Source organism: Festucalex cinctus, chromosome 18 (genome assembly GCF_051991245.1).
Source record: "Festucalex cinctus isolate MCC-2025b chromosome 18, RoL_Fcin_1.0, whole genome shotgun sequence".
NCBI classification, from domain to species: domain Eukaryota; kingdom Metazoa; phylum Chordata; class Actinopteri; order Syngnathiformes; family Syngnathidae; genus Festucalex; species Festucalex cinctus.
The window spans coordinates 5082468-5103355 of record NC_135428.1 but is presented as its reverse complement, the minus strand read 5'-3'; the positions used below and the strand labels follow the sequence as shown (position 1 = coordinate 5103355).

General features: G+C 37.1%; 1 protein-coding gene across 3 annotated transcripts in view; it reads left to right on the top strand.

Moving 5' to 3' along the window:
• The window catches only part of LOC144006023 (neuroligin-2-like), a 66941-nt gene that overhangs the window by 8349 nt on the left and 37704 nt on the right, over positions 1-20888 (top strand). For 2 of the 3 annotated variants that reach the window (XM_077504633.1, XM_077504632.1), the window contains exon 2: positions 16775-17510. In XM_077504633.1, coding sequence (XP_077360759.1) covers positions 16997-17510 — 514 coding nt within the window. In that variant the 5' untranslated portion in view covers positions 16775-16996. Of the gene's footprint in view, positions 1-12375; positions 12890-16774; positions 17511-20888 lie in introns of those variants that run through there. The other variant, XM_077504634.1, reaches the window with a different exon arrangement.

Sequence of the window (20888 nt, the reverse complement as noted above, 5' to 3'; positions counted from 1 at the left end):
TTTGGAGTATTTTTTTTTCTGTTTTTCGGAATATTTTTTTTCCTGTTTTTTTGGAATATATATATATATTTTTTTATGACAGAAAAAAAATATTCAGAAAAACAAAAATAAAAAAAGCTCCCAAAAACATTAGTCAGAAAAACATTTTTTTTTTCAAGTGAATGCAATACGCTTCCGTAGAATTGTACACGAAAATAATGAAGTAAATATGAACTTTTTACTGTCTCAATGAGTCACGCATCCCTTTAAATGATTTTGAAATTTAGTCATATTTGAGCATAATGTGCAGTTATGCAATTCTTTTTACTCCTGATAGTATTGTTCTGTTTTGTCCCCCCCCCCACAATACAATTACAGCATTGTTGTTGTTTGAAAACCGGTCTCAAAGTGGAACTCTAACCGACTAATCACTGACAGATGCCTGTTATAAAAAAAAGACAGATGTGCAAATTCATGAGAACGTTATAGTCATTCGTGAATGGTGGAACACAGTGTTATTGTTTTGTGTGCACTGCTGAATTCGATTGTCATTTTGTCAGAACAACAGTTCTCTATATTTTAACTCATTCACTGCCAGTCCAGGAAACAAAAAAAAAACTTTGACGTCTAAAACCGTCTATGGCAGTGAATGTGTTAAGCTACATTTGACGTATTGTCGCGTCGATGACTCAGGTGGAAGTTCAAGTGTGTTTCTAAGACAAGGAATCTTTTTGAATTGCCTGACCCATTAACATTATTAATATACTGTATGTATTTGAAGCACTCAGAGCCTTATTAAAATATCATGCCGTCTTATTCAACTCCCCTCAGAGTGGAACCCTGCTCTTGCCACATTTTGGTATACAAATCATCTCAGCAGAATACATCACACGCGTCTTAGTGCTCTACTTCTACGAACGCATCACCGATGCAGCAAGCTCATCCCATCTTTCAAGGTATGCGCTCACTTCAACATGACAGGCCTTTTAAGAGAACATTTAAATTTCAGCAGCTACTTGTTTGTGTTTGTGCGCCTGCTTGGAATAGTGTAGCAAAAAGTAAGATACATCTTCTGAAATGTAATGTCGGTCAAAAGTGCTTCAGTTTGACACAGTTAAGCAGGTTGATGCTTCTGACTGGCATCTTCTTGGTGAAAAAAAAAACAACTAATGTGTGCTTCCAATCTTCTTAGATGTCTTCCAAAGTATTGGGCATAATATCTTTGTGCCAAATTAGTCAAAATACAGTGTTCTAAATCATTATGCACAACAGTTAAAAAACAAAATCTTAATAGCTCCCAGAGTTGCTGATTGGATACAACTCTCAATTCTTCAGAGGCCCACACAGGACTTGACTTGATCTTTTTTTTTTTTTTTTTGCTCACCAGTCACTGTGGCTTATGGCTTCTTAGAATAATTAGCTACTCTGTATTTTCATTGGCCACAGTTTTGTTGTTGGGTAATGGGATTTATGCGCAAACGTGTTGCACACGCTAAAACAGGTTCGAGATAAAGATAGAAGAGAATCAAAACAACATGAAACTATCGGAAAAGGGGGTGTCAATAATTGCATATAGTAGAGCTTTCAAAATTAATCGATTAATCGACAAGTAATCATGATCAAATAAATCAACTATTTTAATGATCGAGTACGACTTTAAAATGACAAAGGCTTTGGTCATTCACATCATCCTTGAAAAAGTTCTATTTCATCAAATTTCGTCATGTTTTATTGTAATTTCATACACCTGCAGTCCATTGAAAAGAGAAACAATGCTGCCATCTTCTGGCCATAGTTAGTGAGTGTCTTTGATTCCACAACCTATTGACCCAGCAGCGCTGCACTTAGATGTTGCACTGCCCATTGATTTAAAAAAACAAAAAAACAAAACATAGTTGATGTCATTTAACGTTTATGGCAACATATATCGTGATTTTACGAATCGTTATGAAACATTTTTGGCGGTCAAAGAGTTAAACATTAAACAAATACAAATAAATCAATCTTTATGTATTTCCGAGTCCACTACGATCATTTCTCCTTGTGAAATTGGTTCGGGACGACCGAAATGTATCATTTACGCCTGACTGCAAGCCTTTTTTTTTTTTGGGTGGGGGGGAATCCTGAATGAGATGTTCTTGGGACTCCAGAGACAACCGACAGCTCAGATTCAAGTACCTGCTTGCTGTTCATTAGCCGCTTTTAAACATTTGCTCTCTTAATATGATGCATTTGCCGCACAGAAACATTCCGTAATAAACCTTTATTGGAACAAACCTGTTTGCTCCCTCGCACAAATTATTTAACGTTGCAATGATTGCCTTGAAATGTCCAGTGTTGAAATTCCCTTTGCAAGGCATTGGACTATTATGTGCTTTTTTTTTTTTTTTTTTTTTTTTTTTTTTTTAATGAGAAAGAACCTTGATTTTCTCCCTTATGCATAAAAAATGTTACTTGCTAAATAATTTGAATGTTCACTGGGGAAACTCATTATCTAGGCTGTGATTTATATCAATGACCTAAACAACATGTGCAAAAAAACTAGTGTTGTTCCGATACCGGTTTTTAGCCCCCGATACCGATACCCAGCTTTGCGGTATCGGCCGATACCATACCGATACTTAGGTTATTTTTTTCCCTTAACATGAAAAAACTGGTTAGCACGTCCACCTCCCAGTTCTGAGGACTCCGGTTCGAGTCCAGGCTCCGGCCTTCCTGGGTGGAGTTTGCATGTTCTCCCCGTGCCCGCGTGGGTCTTCTCCGGGTACTCCGGTCTCCTCCCACATTCCAATGTCATGCACGGCAGGTTGATTGGCCGCTCCGAATTGTCCCTGGGTGTGCTTGTGCGCGTGGATGGTTGTTCGTCTCTGTGTGCCCTGCGATTGGCTGGCAACCGGTTCAGGGTGTACAATGCAAGCTGCAAAGGCAAACATTAACTGCCTATTTAAAGTTAACAAGCAATATCGATTCTGACGCCTGCGTAGCGATACGTGTATTGTAATGGGGCCCGCAACGATATATTGCCGTATCAATTTTTTTGAGCACACCCCTAGCGCTAGGGACAGTAATTATGAAACAAAACTGAACTAACTACCGCATAGACTATAACAGATAAAATGCCCCCTCAGTCAAAGATGCAGTTTTAATTATGATTTGTTTTATTTATCTTGATAAATTACAACGCAAAATCAATAAATCATCATCCTGATGTTGTTGATCATCGTTACATAAATAACAGGGCCAGAACAGAGTAATTGAATTTCCCATTAGTGTCAGGGATGAAAACGTTTTATTAGGGTTCAAAAAGCATCCCCGGCCTCACTTGTTATGCTGCACTCATTGTCATAGCACAGTTATAACTACAAGAAAAAAATAATTGCATTGAAAAAAAAAAAAAAAAAAACAGTTAATATGTGCTGAATGCACGCCATATCTGCAGATGTGCTCATTTGCATTTGCAGGCTTAGTAAACACGGGACATCACCATTGTGCGTGCTGCTTTCTTCCCAATTAAAGTTGGCGTTTCATTCGTCTGTTTGATTTACATCCGCGATGACACTGATATCGCTGTGGAGCGCGTATTTAAAAGTTCGGCTGATCCCGATGAGAAAGTTGTGCTGAATCACATTCCAGATTCCGAAACGGCTGATGCGCAGAGGTGATTTGTTTTCACGATGACATCAGAAAATATGCTGCGTATACGTGCTGTGGAAAATCGGTTTGACCACGATCCATCATATGATGAGCAAATCAGCCATTTTAAATCAAGGGCATTGTAATTGGCTTCATGAGTTCCAAGGGGTGTCAAAGAATTTTCAGGACAAGAGATCCTGCTGAGTTTGTTTCATTCAGTGTGTGAGAAAACTCGAAAAACGGGTACAACTTCATTTTTAAGACATTATAAGCCTCTTTTTGCCTTTTTGTGAATATGTAGCCTGCTCTTCTTTGACATGTGACATGTGCACCTGACAATTTGGCATCTGAAAGTTGACTAAACTTTTCGGCTGCTGGACCATGTCTAACTATTGGCGCTGGTAGTGTCATACGATTTTGGTGAATTTGATTCATTACCTACTTAATTCATTGATGTAAATTTTATTCACTTGTATACTTACTTGCAATGTTTTGTTTTGTTCTTATTTTACTCTTTATTTTTACTGCATGACCGATTCTTGTTTCATGTACAGCACTTTGTGTACAGCAATGCTTGTTTTAAAGTGCTTTATAAATAAAGTTGAGTTGAGTTGACTTGGCAGTACGGCCCAAAACTGCCAAAATTCAAAACAAGTAATGACTAAATAAATGACTAAATAAATAAATGACTAAATAAATAAATAAATGACTAAATAAATAGATAAATAAATGACTAAATAAATAAGTAAATAAATGACTAAATAAATAGATAAATAAATGACTAAATAAATAAATGACTAAATAAATTAATTAATGACTATAAGTGAAAATAAAAACTGATTTATTTCCATTTATATTTATTTTTTTGGAATTTTCGAATTATAGTTTTTTTATAATCATTTTTATTTTCACTTGTAGTCATTTATTTATTTATTTTTGTCATTTATTTATTTTGAATTTTGGCAGTTTTGGTCCTCCATATACTAGTGATCATCATCATCATCATCATTTCTTTTATCTGAGCCATTTTAAAAAAAAAATGTTTTTGGTCTTACATTTAAAAAAAGAAATAGCAATAATCATTGTTTCTTTTGTTTTTATTACCAACGGAAAATAAAAAAAAAACCCAAATGATATGCACGTTTAAAATGTCATCCTCAAATCACATGAAGCTTTCCACTCCCCCTCACAATTTGTTCAACCCCGCCGTTATGCATCTTAATTTTGTCACGCATGATATCTTTTATAAATGGTCTATTAAATATTGAAGCTCGGAGAACGGGACAAACCGGTGCATAAATTTTAAGTCGTATCTCTAAGTTGAGCCTCGTGTTTGAATTTGTATCTTCTTAAAATTGTGACTGCGCCACACCAAGCATCAGTTTCCTAAATTGCCAATTTGTCTCACAATATGAGATGCAACGAGTTTCATTAAAATTAGAGGTGACACAATTTTATAAATGGTAAGCTCTACAGACATTAAAAAATGATTTAATCATCTGTCTGACTGACACACAAAACGAAGAATCCCACATCTGGATGCAACAATTCTGCACTGGCTTTTTCTATTCTGCTATACGGTTACTGTGCAGATAAATAATACAACTTGTAAATACATTTCAATGAATATTCGAAAATAGCATTGTGAAACCAAATGCAAATTAGCCATAAAAATTGCACGACAAACATTTCAAGTTAGCTTACAGTAATTCTGCTATTTATTTAACTCTGGCAAGCTTTTTTTTTCTGAGCCTCTGGGAGAGAGCGTCTGAATGGTTCACGTCTAACAAATACACAAGGGAATCGCTTTCCATATTTAAACAATATTACACCACAGTATCATAGACACATACCCGTGTAATGTATTTTTTTTTTTTTTTTTATGAGCTTCCTTTTCATTCATACAGAAATATTAACACGCACAACAAATTGGCAGCCATACTATTGAGGTGCACCTTATCTGAACATATAAATAAATAATTCACCATGAGTCATTTGGGCACCTTGATGTGTGACGAAGGAGCCGAAAATATACAATAAGAAAGCATACAAAGGAGGTACATTTTTAGATCTGGAAAAATAATGTGACTGACAGGTTCGGTTTATAAAGAGATTCAAGAGCGGTTTGTTTTGTGTTAAAATAGATTTTTGATGGAAAAATATGACTCTTCCTGTCCACTTAATTGCTACTTAGATCTGTTTGTTTTTAATTAAGTATATATATATATATATATATATATATATATATATATATATATATATATATATATATATATATATATATATATATATATATATATATATATATATATATATATATATATATATATTTGGGGTGGGGAAAAATCGATATTGCAATATATTGTTGCGCTCTCTGTTGCAATAAATTATCGATACACTGACGGTAGATATTGATGTCATGTGTCCAGTTGTTATGTTATGTTTATGCACTTTTAATTTGTCTCACTTTACAATGTTTATAGTTAAAAGGCAAAGAGGCAGTGAGGCACAATGCAGAACTTTGTACATTGTACAAGTTTTGGCATTAAATAAATGCATAATTAGACATTTTCCTTTTTATGGGCATTTGATTGGCTTTTTCAGTCACATATCATGATATATTGCTAAAATGTTTTTTGACAATATATCAAAAAATCGTAGATATCGCGATATTATCGATATCGTGAGTCAAATATCGTCACAGTATCGAATCGTGGTTTACCTGTATCGTCCCACCCCATATATATATATATATATATATATATATATATATATATATATATATATATATATATATATATATATATATATATATAATATTTTTTTCTTTTGACTTGTTCAGGTTATAGGTCACGTTATCCATGGAAAAAGTTTTGAAATATTTTTTTTGTTCTCATTATTTAGATATGTATATCACAAAACCTTTCATTGGATCAGGGGGTGTGTAGACTTTTTGAATCCGCTGTTTTTGCAAAGAGCATTAGTATGGTGGGGGGGGTTAGCAGAGCTGTAACTCGACGTTCAGCAAAGCACTTAACCATGCGTGCCAACCTCGTTCCTGCAGCCACCTCCATTTATCCTGTTTTTCCCTCACTCTCTTTTCTTCTGACATCTGCTCCTCCTCATCTTTTTGAAGCTGCCCTCGCCTCTTTCCTCATTTAACCTCACACTCGCACCGTATTTCTTTCCCTCCGACATCACAACTATAAGTTTCTGTCCGCGTCTTGTGAGCACACTGTCAGTTTAAATGTGAGCCAAAGTTTAGAGCAGTACCAAAGAATTTGTTAATCGATACCTGACCATGATTATAATTGAGCGTTAACTTTGCCAAAACAGAATTTTTCATAGCCATCATTACATCGTGAGATCTGTAAGTATGAATCGTGTTTAATCAGCATGATACAGTTCTTACTGATGTTATCAGGTTTCCTTTGAACAAAGAACAGTTGACTTCACTGACACAAATGCTAATGAGAGTGTTGCTAATTTGCTTTGGTCTCTGACCCCTCCTGAGCAGCGGCACACTTTTGCACAGCCTGATCCTCACTTGGATGTTATAGTCACAGATCACACTGACGGCAATGACAATCCAGTCCAGGGTGTACCCCGCCTACTGCCCAAAGCCACCTGAGATAGGCTCCAGCACCCCCCACGACCCTTGTGAGGAATAAGCGGTCAAGAAAATGGATGGATGGATATAGAAATAAATAAATAAATAAATAAATAAATAAATAAATAAATAAATAAATAAATAAATAAATAAATAAAAACAAAATATATATCTATACGTAGATAAATCGAAAAAAGTAATAATACAAGAAAAACAAGTAAAACAGGTTTTAAAAAAAAAAAATATATATATATATAAATATAAATGTGGAAATAAATGCAAAAATAAATATATAAATAGAATTAAATATCAAAAAATAAATACAAACATTGCTCTCATATTTATTTATTTTCTTCTGCGGTCATATTTATTTATTTTATGCTGCAGATGCTGTCAGCATGAAATAAATAAATAAATAGGAGAGCAGATCGCTTTTATTTATTTATTTGATTGATATTTAATTCTATTTATATCTTTATTTTTGCATTTATTTTTATGTTTATTCTTATTTTTGAATCTTGCGTTTTATTTTTGTATTTATTTTTACTTTTATTTATTTTTATGTTTAAATATATTTTTGGTTTTCATTTCCATTCATATATATTTTTTTTGTATTTAATTTTTGAATTATATTTTTACGTCCGATTTTATTTTTATTCACTTTTAATTGTGGCTTTTTTTTTTGGTCCTTCATCCAATGACACCAAGTGCACGCTTCTGCTCACACAAATTGCCTTCAGCTACAACATGGTCGTAGAAACAAACCGCATATGGTGCTCAACCATTGTTTTCACTTTACTTAACAGTTTAACCTGAGGTGAGTTCTCATTCGTAAAGGCAGACGACTTATTTGACTTAGCTTCTCTACTGAGTCTCGATGGATTCACATAATGATGCGAAAGACAGAATGTTCTGTGTCCTGTTTGCCCTCCAAGACCTCGATCCAATGGAGAAAGACTGCGCTGAGTATGTCAAGGCATCTCCGTGCTTCAATCCAGAGATTAGATAAAGCGTGGTGCAATTTTGAGAGGTGATTGTGGCGCTCTCTCTCTCTCTCTCTCTCTCTCTCGATGTTGCCACATTACAATGGTCACGCGTAAAGTAGGCCAAAGCGGTGTCAAGGCACATTGCTACATGCAGACTTCTCAATTTCCAATCACACTGAGATCCTAAGACTCTTTTTGACTTTTCTTTCGTCTACACTGGAGAATAAAAGCTGATTGCCGTTTTGCTCGGGGGGCTTAGCATTGAACATGCCTGCCCGAGGAACGTAAGCTAGTTAATTCAATGTCATCCTGTAAATCTCCTTTTAAATTGCACCCCTCTAGACATGCCGTTATAGACTGCCTTTATCTCTTCGCTGTGTTTCGACATTTTTTTTTCCTTCTACATTTTTGTGCCAAGTGCGGAAAAAAAAAAGATTACCATCTCCATCATGATCATTATTCCAAATAAGGAACAACACATCATGGCCGGGCCGTGTTTTCGAGTTCTCAAAATGCCTTCGAGCTTGCGATGACGCAATCAGGCTGGTCATTCGAGAGTGTTGTGACAGACAAGCAACACAACGGGCAAGTTTTATACGGCTCGTCGCTAATTAGTTGGACATGCCGCTATACGCACATGCACTCATCTTCATCACTATAAACCATTCTCATTATCACATTAATGCTAGCCCCACACCAAAAGATAGGGATAATTACGTGTCCGACTGCGTGAGCGCGCCTGACTTGAGGCTTCTCCGAAGTGACTATTTACATAAATGATCCTGGAGTGAGTCCTGTATCTAATGAGCACATTCTTAACTTCCAACTCACCTCCAGCTTCCACTGCAAAATGGATTAGCCACTCCGATCCCATCGCATTTAAGTTTAACCGGCTGATACCGGCAGTCCAAATAAAAACCATCACTGGTCAATGAAAAGTATGATCAGCATTTTGCTGTTGCTTTTATTAAAAAATAAGTTTAAAAAATGTTATTATAGGGGAAGTAAACCCAAAAATGTTCTTAACTCTTTGACCGCCAAAAATGTTTCATAACGATGAGTAAAATCACGATGGATGCCGCCATAAAATGTTAAATGACGTCAACTCAGTTTTTTTTATCAATGGGAAGTGCAACATCTAAGTGCAGCGCTGCCTGGTCAATGGGTTGTGGAATCAAATACAGCCACTAACGATGGCAGATGGCAGCATTGTATCTCTTTTCAATGGGCAGCTTGGTGGGTACATTTTTAAACTCCCTCTTGATCACAGTGGTCTTTTTATATTCATATTTGTGTATTCTGGATAATTTTCTCACTATTAAAATCAGAACATGTCAAATTTGCCACAAATCGTATTTAAAGTTTAGAATCTGCCTATGGTGTTGACTCCTAATTCGTTCAATGCCAGCCCAGTTCAAATGAATCGTTTGATGTCTATAGCCGTCAATGGCAGTCAATGAGTTAATAATATGTTCTATGTTGCTTCCACTAGTCTTAAATGTAGCCGTTTTTATCCATTTCATGGACGTCCATTTTGCCACTTGTTGTCGATGACATTGACAATTGTTCAGGGCATCCCCAAAGGCTCATGCATTAAATTAATTACCAAAGACTAAAACGAAGGAAATTTTTGCTATAATTATAGTTAGTTTTATTTTAGTTAGTTTTGTAAACATAAAATGTAGTTTCAGTTAGTTTTCTTTTTTTTAAAAAAGCATCTTCGTTTTTATTTTATTTCGTTAACGAAATTGTTTTTTGAATTTTAGTTTTTTTCGTTAGTTTTAGTTAACTAAAATAACCTTTAACTCATTCACTGCCATTGACGGAAAAAGACGTCAAATGATGCTTTTTTTTTTTGCTGGTCTGGCAATGAATGTGTTAATAGCACATGTGTTCTTCGACACCTTCCCTTCTTACTTTGACCATCTCCAAACATTTTTGTTTTTATTTTATTTGAACTGAGTCAAATGCCATTTTTAGCATATGTCGCGGGCCACGAAAAAATGGACGGCGGGCCGCAAATGGTCCCCAGGCCGCAAATGGCCCCCGGGCCGTAGTTTGGACACCCTGCTCTAGAGAGTCGTGTGTCAGTGCTTTTGTATGTAACGTGTGCCCCACTTTTTTTTTCCTGTTAAATCCCCACTCCTACATTTAAAGTTTTCAAATATGACTCTCAGTTGCTTTTTAAGTCTTTCTGTATGCAACGACCTTAATCACACTGTTGACTCATTGTTTTCATAACCTCAGCTTGAAAGAAAATATTAGCGTATAACTCCAGTATCCTCTCAGCAGGGTTCAGCCGGGATCAAATTAAGATATGTTTAAAAGCTAAATTAATCAAGTCTGCCAAATCTTTGCCTATTAGCCCCTGCAGCACTCGCCTTGTCTTCAAGGACTTCAGTCTCCATTTAAGTAACACGCTGTATAATTTATAACAGGAATGATGCCAGAACTTTATATATGTAGGCTTAAAAAAAAAAACTAATAGGAAATTCTCACATTTTTATCAATTAAAATAATTTAAAAAAAAACACCTGGCTTGACCAATACAGCCTGATGTATTGATGACTATAGCCACACACTGAACTCATTTGCTCCCAATAACGTGTAAATAAGTTTTTTTTTAATGTTTTAAGTGTCCCAAAGACGTATTTATACGTTTTTTTGTTTTGTTTTTATGCTAGAGCATACAGAATGCTTTGATGCAGCCTCTCAACTGCAAAGAACGGTTGCAGAAATGGTAGTTATTACACAAACGGCCAGCAGGTGGCAGCAGAGCAAAGGAGATCAACCAGGGCCATCTAGAAAAAAAGCTCAATTACTTACAATTTTAAATAGATTTGTAAAAACTGATGAAACTTAGCTCTCTTCTAATGCTAATTGCTGCAAAACGGAAACAGATAGAAACTTACTTTTTTTTCCTGATTAAAGAAGAGACCTTAATCTTTATTTTGATAGTTTCCATGTTTTTATAGCAATAGAACACAAAATTCTGTGGGCCTTGCAAAATCAGTCAAAATCCAGTAAAACAGCCGGGAGCGAACGGGATTGCGAAATGTGAAAATGGCGGCGAGTGAATGAGTTAACATCTAGTTTGAACGCTTTTGGCACAGAAAAACGCTTCTGAATCATTTGACGTCATTTTGAATTGAAAACAAAACGTTGGCTGTTCGAGATGGGCAAACTGCTAAACGTGAATTAAAACGACAAGAGCTGGCTAAAACCAGCAGGAAGTAGCTTATTTTAGAAAGCTTGTAACACTAGAGAGAGACCACATCTGACATATTTATCAAAAGTAAGCTTCAGCCAACACTCTCCTGATGTCGTGCTGGTCTTGCACCCGCACTAAAAGCTTCTTCAAACATGAGGTCGCTTTATGATGTTGTCAATTTTAACCCTCGTGCATTTTGCTTAGCCAATTATGTAAATTAGGTTTTGATTGTGCAGGGGGGGGGAAAAAAAAAAAAAAAAAAAAAAAAAAATGAGCCACGGTTTTGGAAAACTGGGGGACCGTCAAAATGCGAGTGTGCCAACATTTCTGAGCCATTGCATGAGGGAGATAACAATCATAATTACGCTGGCATCGGATTTAGCCAACCGCGTAACATTAATGTACATTATAAGTGACATTTTTGGACCGATTGGACACTGCATGTATTTTATTGCAATTTCCGTGATTTCTGCATGAAATCCTTCTATGGACATTCCTCGACGGTGCCATGGGCATGAGAAAGATTTTGCACCCCAAATCCACCAGGTGGCGGTAGAGGCCAATTAATGATTTTCCTTGCAAACGCCTCACTGATTCCAGCACACCATATTCCACACAGACTTATTTCTTCGTGCTTTTTACTGATTGTGCATTCGACAGGATGTTAGTGGATGCGCGTGCACGTTAGTGGGCGCGCGTGCGTGTTCGTGGATGCGCGTACACGCGCGCCACTTATATTTTTGTGCAGAAAAAGGTATTGCGAGCTATTGACTTATGTTTCGTGTTGGGATATGCTGTTTTTTTGTCTGCATGGACGTGGGAAGCACGTTCCCTAGTGGGAGGGGTCGAATGGCAATGCTCGTTGTCGTTTTTATTCCCCAAAATGAGCCACTGTTAGTCGTTGCAATACAGCGGTTTTCCTCAGTGTGTGAAGGCTGTTATTTATTTTTTTTTTCTCTTTCTTCACTTCAGAACTTCAGAATTAATAGCGTGCATATTCCACACGCATGCACAGTTCAATCATCCATTTTGAACAGCCGAGCATCGACATTTGCTCGCCAAGGCTGCAGGGGGCAGGCGTGCCATTGTGGCCAAACGTGCGTGCAACGTGGAGGTGACGTATTTCCCTTCGTGCATTCTTCAAAACATGGCAAGGAGCATGGATCGGTGGAAACAATAACCATTAGGGATAAGACAAAACAAAAAAAACGTGTTTTTTTTTGCAACTTATGAAGTGTAACATGTAACGGTTGTCGAGATGAATTCCTCGTCGGTTATCTTATCTGGCCGTTGCATTTCTACGTGTGAAAGTGCTAAGCTTCGATTTTTATTCGGCTAGTTTGTATTCACAACAACGTGCTAACGTGCTAAGAGGCTAACGTGCACGAGACATGAGCTTCGTGGATCTCAGGAAAAGAAAGAAAAGAACGGCGATCGGACACACAAAAAGCTGCAAATGCAAGTTGGCAAGTAAGTACTTCTACAAAATAAACATAAACGAACATATGAGCACGTCCTGGAATGCCGCGGGGGACGTGTAGCTTCCGAACGGTATGTAGCTCGTCGCTGTGTTGACTTCAGTTCGCCGGATACAATTGGATACAGGCGATGTAAATTTGTCCGAAAAAGACGCACGATTTCCGGGTAAAGTAAACGGACGGATCGGTGTAATGGAGCTTTTTCTTTCCGTTATTTGTCCGGAACCGTACGTCCTACGGGGAAAATTACACATATCTGACACATATCTGGAACCGTGAGCACAAGAGATACGTGGCTCGTTGAAGTGCGACGCCGGATACGGGGGTGTAAATCGGGCCTTCCTGTATCCGAAAAACAAACACAATTTGCGGCTAAAGTCACGGAGGGGTCCCGGTGCCGCTCCGGAGCCCCACAAAAAGTACTTTTTTCCCCAAAGTTTTCTATCAAAGCTACCGTGTTGCCTGATGCTCTAACTATGTCATATGAAAGATTCAAATTTATTTATTTATTATACATATATACAACACAGTTAATTTTCTTCATAATCTATTATTTGGCTTCTGTTGTCCTATGGCGGGGGGAAATAATAATAATAAATAAATATACTATATTTATGCATAGTTTTGATGCCAATGAACATTTTGGGTGGTTGAAAGAAAAAAAAATATTAAAAAATGACTTAGTTATCACACCTCAAAGTAGAATTACTTATTTGGCTAAAATTTACTTTTCCAGGGTGTTTTGCATTAAATTGCCATTGTCAAAAAATTTGGCATGCATTGAAAAAATTGTTGTTATAACTTATTGCCTTATTCGAAGCTCTAATTATGTCATATGAAGTATTAATTTTTTATTTATTTTTTATACATGTATACAGCACAGTTCGTTTTCTTCATAGTCCATTCTTTGGGCTTGTATTGTCCTAAGAGGGGGGAATACATAAAAAAAAAAAAAAACTTCATATGTATGGATAGTTCTGATGCCAATGAACATTTTGAGTGGTTGAAATAAAAAAAAATGTTAAAAATTGACTTAGTTATCACACCTCAAAGTAGAATTACTTATTTGGCTAAAATTTACTTTTCCAGGGTGTTTTGCATTAAATTGCCATTGTCAAAAAATTTGGCATGCATTGAAAAAATTGTTGTTATAACTTATTGCCTTATTCGAAGCTCTAATTATGTCATATGAAGTATTAATTTTTTATTTATTTTTTATACATGTATACAGCACAGTTCGTTTTCTTCATAGTCCATTCTTTGGGCTTGTATTGTCCTAAGAGGGGGGAATACATAAAAAAAAAAAAAACTTCATATGTATGGATAGTTCTGATGCCAATGAACATTTTGAGTGGTTGAAATAAAAAAAAATGTTAAAAATTGACTTAGTTATCACACCTCAAAGTAGAATTACTTATTTGGCTAAAATTTATTCTTAGAGCGTGTCACTGATTCCAAGGCACAAGGGTTAAAAGCACTATTTCAAGTCAAGTAAGACTATAAAATGTTTGCACTCCATTTCCTGTTGCTTCACCGATGTGGCGTAGTTGGACAATAGAGAAACTTTAAGACGTAGCCTTGGAGAATATAAAATGTAAGGTCACGCTGCAGGTTTCCAAGCAGACGTTTTTTCATCATTTCTATTTTTGGAGCTCCCAGCGCACGCTGAACGCAAATTGGAGGTAGCTTCATTGTCTAGTATGAGAAGATGAGTCCCTGTGGTTGAGGCGACATAGTCTAATCTTAGCTCCTTTTCAGTAGATGCTAATTTGTTAGCTTCTCAGTTCCTCAACAAGTTGACATTTTCATCTCACTTGGACAATTAAATGATTCAGGAGCCCAAGATGTGTTCATTAACTCATTCACTCGCCACCATTTTCACAGAAGCATTCCCGTTCGCTTCCGGCTGTTTTACTGAATTGTGACTGATTTTGCAAGGCCAACAGAATATTGTGTTCTATTGCTATAAAAACATGGAACCGAGCAAAAGAAAGATTAAAGTCTCTTCTTTCCTCAGGAAAAAAAAAGTATGGGGGGTGCTTCAGTGAAAATGGCTGGGAGGGAATGAGTTAAAAAAAAAAAAAATCCTAAAAAAAAAAGGATGTTCCATAATTAATATCGGATGGATTGAACTGAGTGAATCGAATCTAATCGGGAAGAAAATGAAATCAAAACGAACTGAACTCTTGTGAATCGAAATCAAATTGATTGAGGAATTTGGAATCAACACACAACTCTACTTAGTTAATTAATTAATTAATTAATTTATTTATTTATTTATTTTTTAATGAATTCAGTGGTATATGTTGCCGTTGTCAACTTGAATTCGCTTTGTACAAGCTAAAATAGGTTTCCGGTTGCTTTGGCAAGTTTCCCGACCTCGGGTCTGTGACACAACATCCAGTCACTCACGTCGCTGTTAGTTAACCAAATATCTTCCAGACAGCTTGGATTTGGGTTTCCTAATGAGACAGATTTGCAGTCACATCACAAATCCCAGCCTCCTGTAGTGCCGCGCAGCATCTTCCTGCTTTATTTCACTGCCATCCCCAGTGTGTGCGGCATGGCAGGGGAAGAGTGGATATTGTGGGGGTGAACAGGATGGAGGTATGATGTGGCATTCAAGCAAACGTGAATACCGCAGAAAGCCTTTATCACACCTAAACGGCTCCGTCTCCAAAGCCAGAGCGAGATAAGCATTGCCCATTCGTCTGTAATAATGTGGGAGCAAGAACCAACGGAACTGACTTGTGAGGAAAAGGCACTGACGTGGGCCCGATCCATGAAAGGGTGCTTTAAAAGGCTGTATTTTATTTATGTATTTATCCTATTTATTTTCTTTGTGATTAGCTGGCAAACAGTCCGGGAAACAGTCAGCTGGGATAGACTCCAGCACAACCGCGACCCAAGAGGGTTAAATGGATTTTCTGTGGATTGAAGTTACTAAACTGCTCTAAAAAAAGGCATCATTAAGATTTTAATTGTACTGCGACTGATCAAGTTATTCAATTGGTCATTTCCCCCTCATCATAATGGAGGAAAAAAAAAACAATATTAGTATTCATCTTCATTAGCAAAGTGGGCCCTGTGCTTTGCATCATGTCTCATTAGCACGCTGGAACCTGCAAGGGTATTTTTAGTACATTAGAACCTGTGACTGGCAGCTTATCTGAAGATCATTTACTAGGGATGTAACGATATGGGCAATATCGTGATATCGTGATATTAAAACTGCCACAATATCGTCGTCGTCATGTTCACAATATTTAAAGGGAACACATCTGTTAAAAAAAAAAAAGTCAGGTTGATTTCCATTTGTGCAGTTATAGCACCCTCTAGTGGCTAGTTCATTAGTGCAAATTAATTTTTATTAGGGATGTTTTGGCCTTCTATGTTTCAAATCTATGCTAATTGTCAGATGAAGTGGAACCTAATTTGATTGTGAAGCGATCAATGTGTGCTTGCATTAGCAAGTAAGTGCCTCAATATTGTTATTAGAGATTGTAGGTGGTTGATATGCATTGCTGTTATGTACAAAAGCACAATATTGTGCTTTTTTTTTTTTTTTTTTAGTATGGGCTCTTTTTTTTTTACAATATTGTGATCTTTTTTAAATATCGCCAAACCCCCCATAACATCGTGATAACTATCGTATCGTGATGTTTGGATATCGTTACATCACTATCATTTACTGGGTTGTTGTCAGACAACAAATCAATTAGAAAAAAAATGGAAGTAGAACAAAACTGGTTCAATTTTGGCAAATCATTTTTGGGTGAAATTGTCCTTTTAACCAAGATTGCTCTTCTTTCCATTTTCCAAATGTTTGATTGTCGACTCACATCCGCTGACTCCTTGAACCCTTTTTGTCTTGTAGGTGTAATTGGCTTCCTTGACTGCAGCTTTGGAACCATCAAGAGATCCAAAGAGGAAGACAGATGAGCCTGCAGGTTCAAACTGAGAATGCTACCAAAGCCACCGCAGCACCATGTCACCCAAGGAAAACGATTAACGCGTCACCTTCCAAAAATCCTCCTTTTTGCCTTCGCTCTCCTCGATGACTGTGCATCTGTGATCGTCAAGCTGATGTCTTATTGAAATGACTAAAGGAGCTTTTATTTTGGACATGTTGTTTTTTCCTCTCAATGCTGCCGGCCACCGAGGCTTTGGTGGGAAACGTCAACGTCGCTCTCAAAGGAACACGAACCCTTGTCTGGTTTGGCTGTTGGGGCTCGTGCTACACCTGACCCTCTCCGCGTGTCAACGAGTTGACAGAAGCCCAGTAGTATCCACAGGCTATGGAAAGATACGCGGCGTCAGGAAGGAGCTCAACAATGAGATCTTGGGCCCCGTGGAACAATACTTGGGAGTACCTTACGCCACCGCACCCATCGGCGAACGCCGCTTCCAGCCTCCCGAGGCTCCGGGCTCCTGGCAGGAGATCCGTAACGCCACCCAATTTGCGCCTGTGTGTCCCCAAAACGTGCACGGAGTGTTACCTGAGATCATGCTACCAGTGTGGTTCACGGACAATCTGGATGCTGCCGCCACCTATGTTCAGAACCAGAGCGAGGACTGTCTTTATCTCAACATCTACGTACCTACGGAGGATGGTGAGTGACAACATTTTTTTTTATTTAAAAAATATATATAACAATGATTCAGATGATTCACCCACTGTTCACATACTGTATTTATGAAGGGAATATGTAGTGCTATCGAATCTTTTTCAAATTGATTATCTTATCGATTATTCCATCGAATAATCAAAAAACAAAACAACAAAATTATTATTATTATTATTATTATTTAATTTCTTTCTTTATTTGGTTAATCCACTAAGGTTGGACGTGAATTGAAATGAGTGGATATAAGTACTCATAATTTATTATCTTATACATATTCTTTTTTTTTTTTTAAATAAATTAATAATAATAATACTTATATATTTCTAGAAATATGTCACATTAGACCAGCTGTCTGCCCTGCAATGACCACTTAGACCCGATTTGAGATCGATTTTCTGCCGCGAGATTGTCACTTCGCCAGGCACATCGCCAGGACATTCACTTCTGCTGTGCCAGATTGCCAAATTGGCAGATAAGCTCAGGAAACTTTTCGTTATGAAAATCAGGATCGGCTATAATAAAATATAAATAAATATTTATATATACATATATATGGCCACAGTTGGAGTCCATTTCTGCCTCTCAAGGTCAAATACACACTAATGCAGCTGATTATTAAATTTTTTTTTAATTATTTTTATTTTATTTTTTTAGATAGGTACAAGACGATATGAAATGAGCCCGAGCCTGTTAAATTCTTATTTGCATTTTGAAAAAAATAAGAATTGAGCATTTCTTTTAGTCAATGGATGGTGGCTCTTTGCCTCAAAAGAGAAAAGACGTTTGTTGAGACTCAGTCAGCCCTTTCAGTGCGCACGGAAAGTCTGCACTTTCTTAGCTGTTCTTAAATGTCACATTTGTATTAATACTCCAGTATGCCCTTGGAGAAGTGTCATTTTTGATAAGTTAGTTAGGATTTTATTTTCAGGGGGAAAGACATCTATTTTGTAGCCCAAATAAACCCCAGGATGTTACTGTAATCCCCCGTGCTGTGTTATTGCCAATCACCATTAGTCAATGAGATGAATGTCTTTTTAGATTCTAAAGCGCAGGCTGAATCTGTGCCGTGCTAATGCTCGACTCAGCACTAAACTACGTTTGACTTGTATTGTTCAGTTGAATTAATTCCAACATTTATTCGGAAAGGGCATTAGGAGCAGCTTTGAATCAAGGCAAAATCACATCTTAGTGCAAAGTGAACCACAGAATCAATTTATTTTTTGATTGAGAAAATTAATTTTTTTATTTTATTTTTTTTAGAAATTTCTGGGAAAAAAATGGGAAAACCTTCTTTATGTTTTAGTCATTTGTCCAATTTAAGAAGAAAAAGGATCCATATTGATGTTAGGTTGAGCTCGGCTACGTCTCGTAGGAATAGACCCGACTTCTTAATCTAAATTTTCTTTTTCCGCTGAGTAGCTCTCCTAACAAATATATTTAAATTGTATTCGATGTAATAACTGTGCTGGACTGAAGGGTTACCACATCAGTACGTTCCTCCATATTAGTTCTTAATAAGGTCAGAAGGAAGTGGTAATTAAGGCTGCTAAGATTAGTGTGAGCTAGGTGAGCGGAGAATACAAAATAGAATATAACACCAAAACACAACCTTGTTTTGGCCTCTCGGGATAAAATTAGACAAAAAAAAGTGAATATAGCATCATGCAAAACCTGGTTGTCTTAATGGGCTCATTGTTTGTTTTTTAATTAATTGGCAGGTACAAGAAAACACCATCAAAGTCTAACTTTAGAAGCAGCGCTAATGAGTATGCTCGACTAATGATAAAATGTTTAAAAAGGCAACAACAAAAAACAATTCCCCTCACCTTGGAGTTGCTGCGGATGCTCCACCTACACCAGGGGTGGCAAGATCCGGTCCTCGAGGGCCGCAGTCCTGCTGGTTTTGGATATTTCCCTTCTTCAACACAGCTGATTCATGATCAGCTCATCAGCAAGCTCTGCAGAAACCTGATAACGAGCCTGTTATTTGGAATCAGCTGCACTTCGAGTAGGGAAATCTACAAAACCTGCAGGACACCGGCCCTCGAGGACCGCAGTTTGCCACCCCTGACCTACACAGTTCTATGTCGGCTTTATTGTGGCTACCAATTAAATGATGACAATGACTTACTCGAGAGGTCACATTGTTATGGTTTCAGTGAAAATGTACGTTATTGTAAGATCCAATACGGGTGATCATAAAGTACTAAAACATCGTGTTACTTTTAAGTATTGAGTGCCGTCTTGTTCCACTTATAATATATTGAGATTAGGGGTGTCAAAATTAGTGCGTTAATTCTGAGTTAATTTAGAGTTCCGTTTAACACCACCACATTTTTAACGCGGAAGTAACGACCTCCCTTACTTGGAAAACTGCAGTCTACGTCAAAATTTTGCAGTAATAATTTAATAGTTTAATAATAATGCATATATTTGTGGAGATTGGGGTCAAGTTGTATTTTACAATTTGAAAAATGTGCAGAATTTCACAAGTTACTTCATGGCAAAGATTAGCTCTTAATATGAAAAGAAAAATGCACTGAACTGTCACCAATGTCTTACAAATCCAATCATGCCATCTAGTGGCAGAAAAATTACCTCAACACAAATCAATATCACACTCGTTTTTTACAGTCCAGTAATATTTTTAATTTTAACTCAATTTTATGAATATTTATGAAACATTTATGGTACAAAAAAAATAAAAAGTCATTGCATCATACCTTCTTCATTTGAGCCGTACCATATCGAATTGAATTTTAATCCCGCTGAGTCGGACCGAACCGAATTATTCCATTTTCAAATCGAACCGTGCTTGAATCATTGATAAAATGTGGATCGAGCTATTTAGTGGATCTCATTAGGCTGACGAACAACAGATGACGCGGAATGTACGATGCTATTCCCAGGAGAATAGGTGTACAAATGAGGGAGACAATTTTACATGCGGCCCTTTCTGCTTGTCACAATCTGTCACTTACAGTCATGGGTCACTACTTACGACGCTGATGCAGTCCCCGAGGATGTGTTTTATCTTGTGCGCGGAAGAGAAACGGAGCTTAGAGGGAAATAATTCAAACATGTTTCCGTCTTTTCCGTATGTAACTGTCACGATCCCTCGATTTGTTTACGTTGCCTATGGCAGACATGTCTGCAGTTGTGCCGATTTGTTGCGAATCCTTTCTTGCATGGGCGACTCTGACACATGATGCTGCCTGGAACTGCTCGGGAACCTCATCACACGCCTCTCACTCAAGGTGCAACCGATGACGGCATGGAACAGTTGGTCATTAATTACGTCGTACCATATGTCGTCCTTTTGGAGGTTTATTCATCTAAATTCGGGGAAAGTGAACAAGTTGA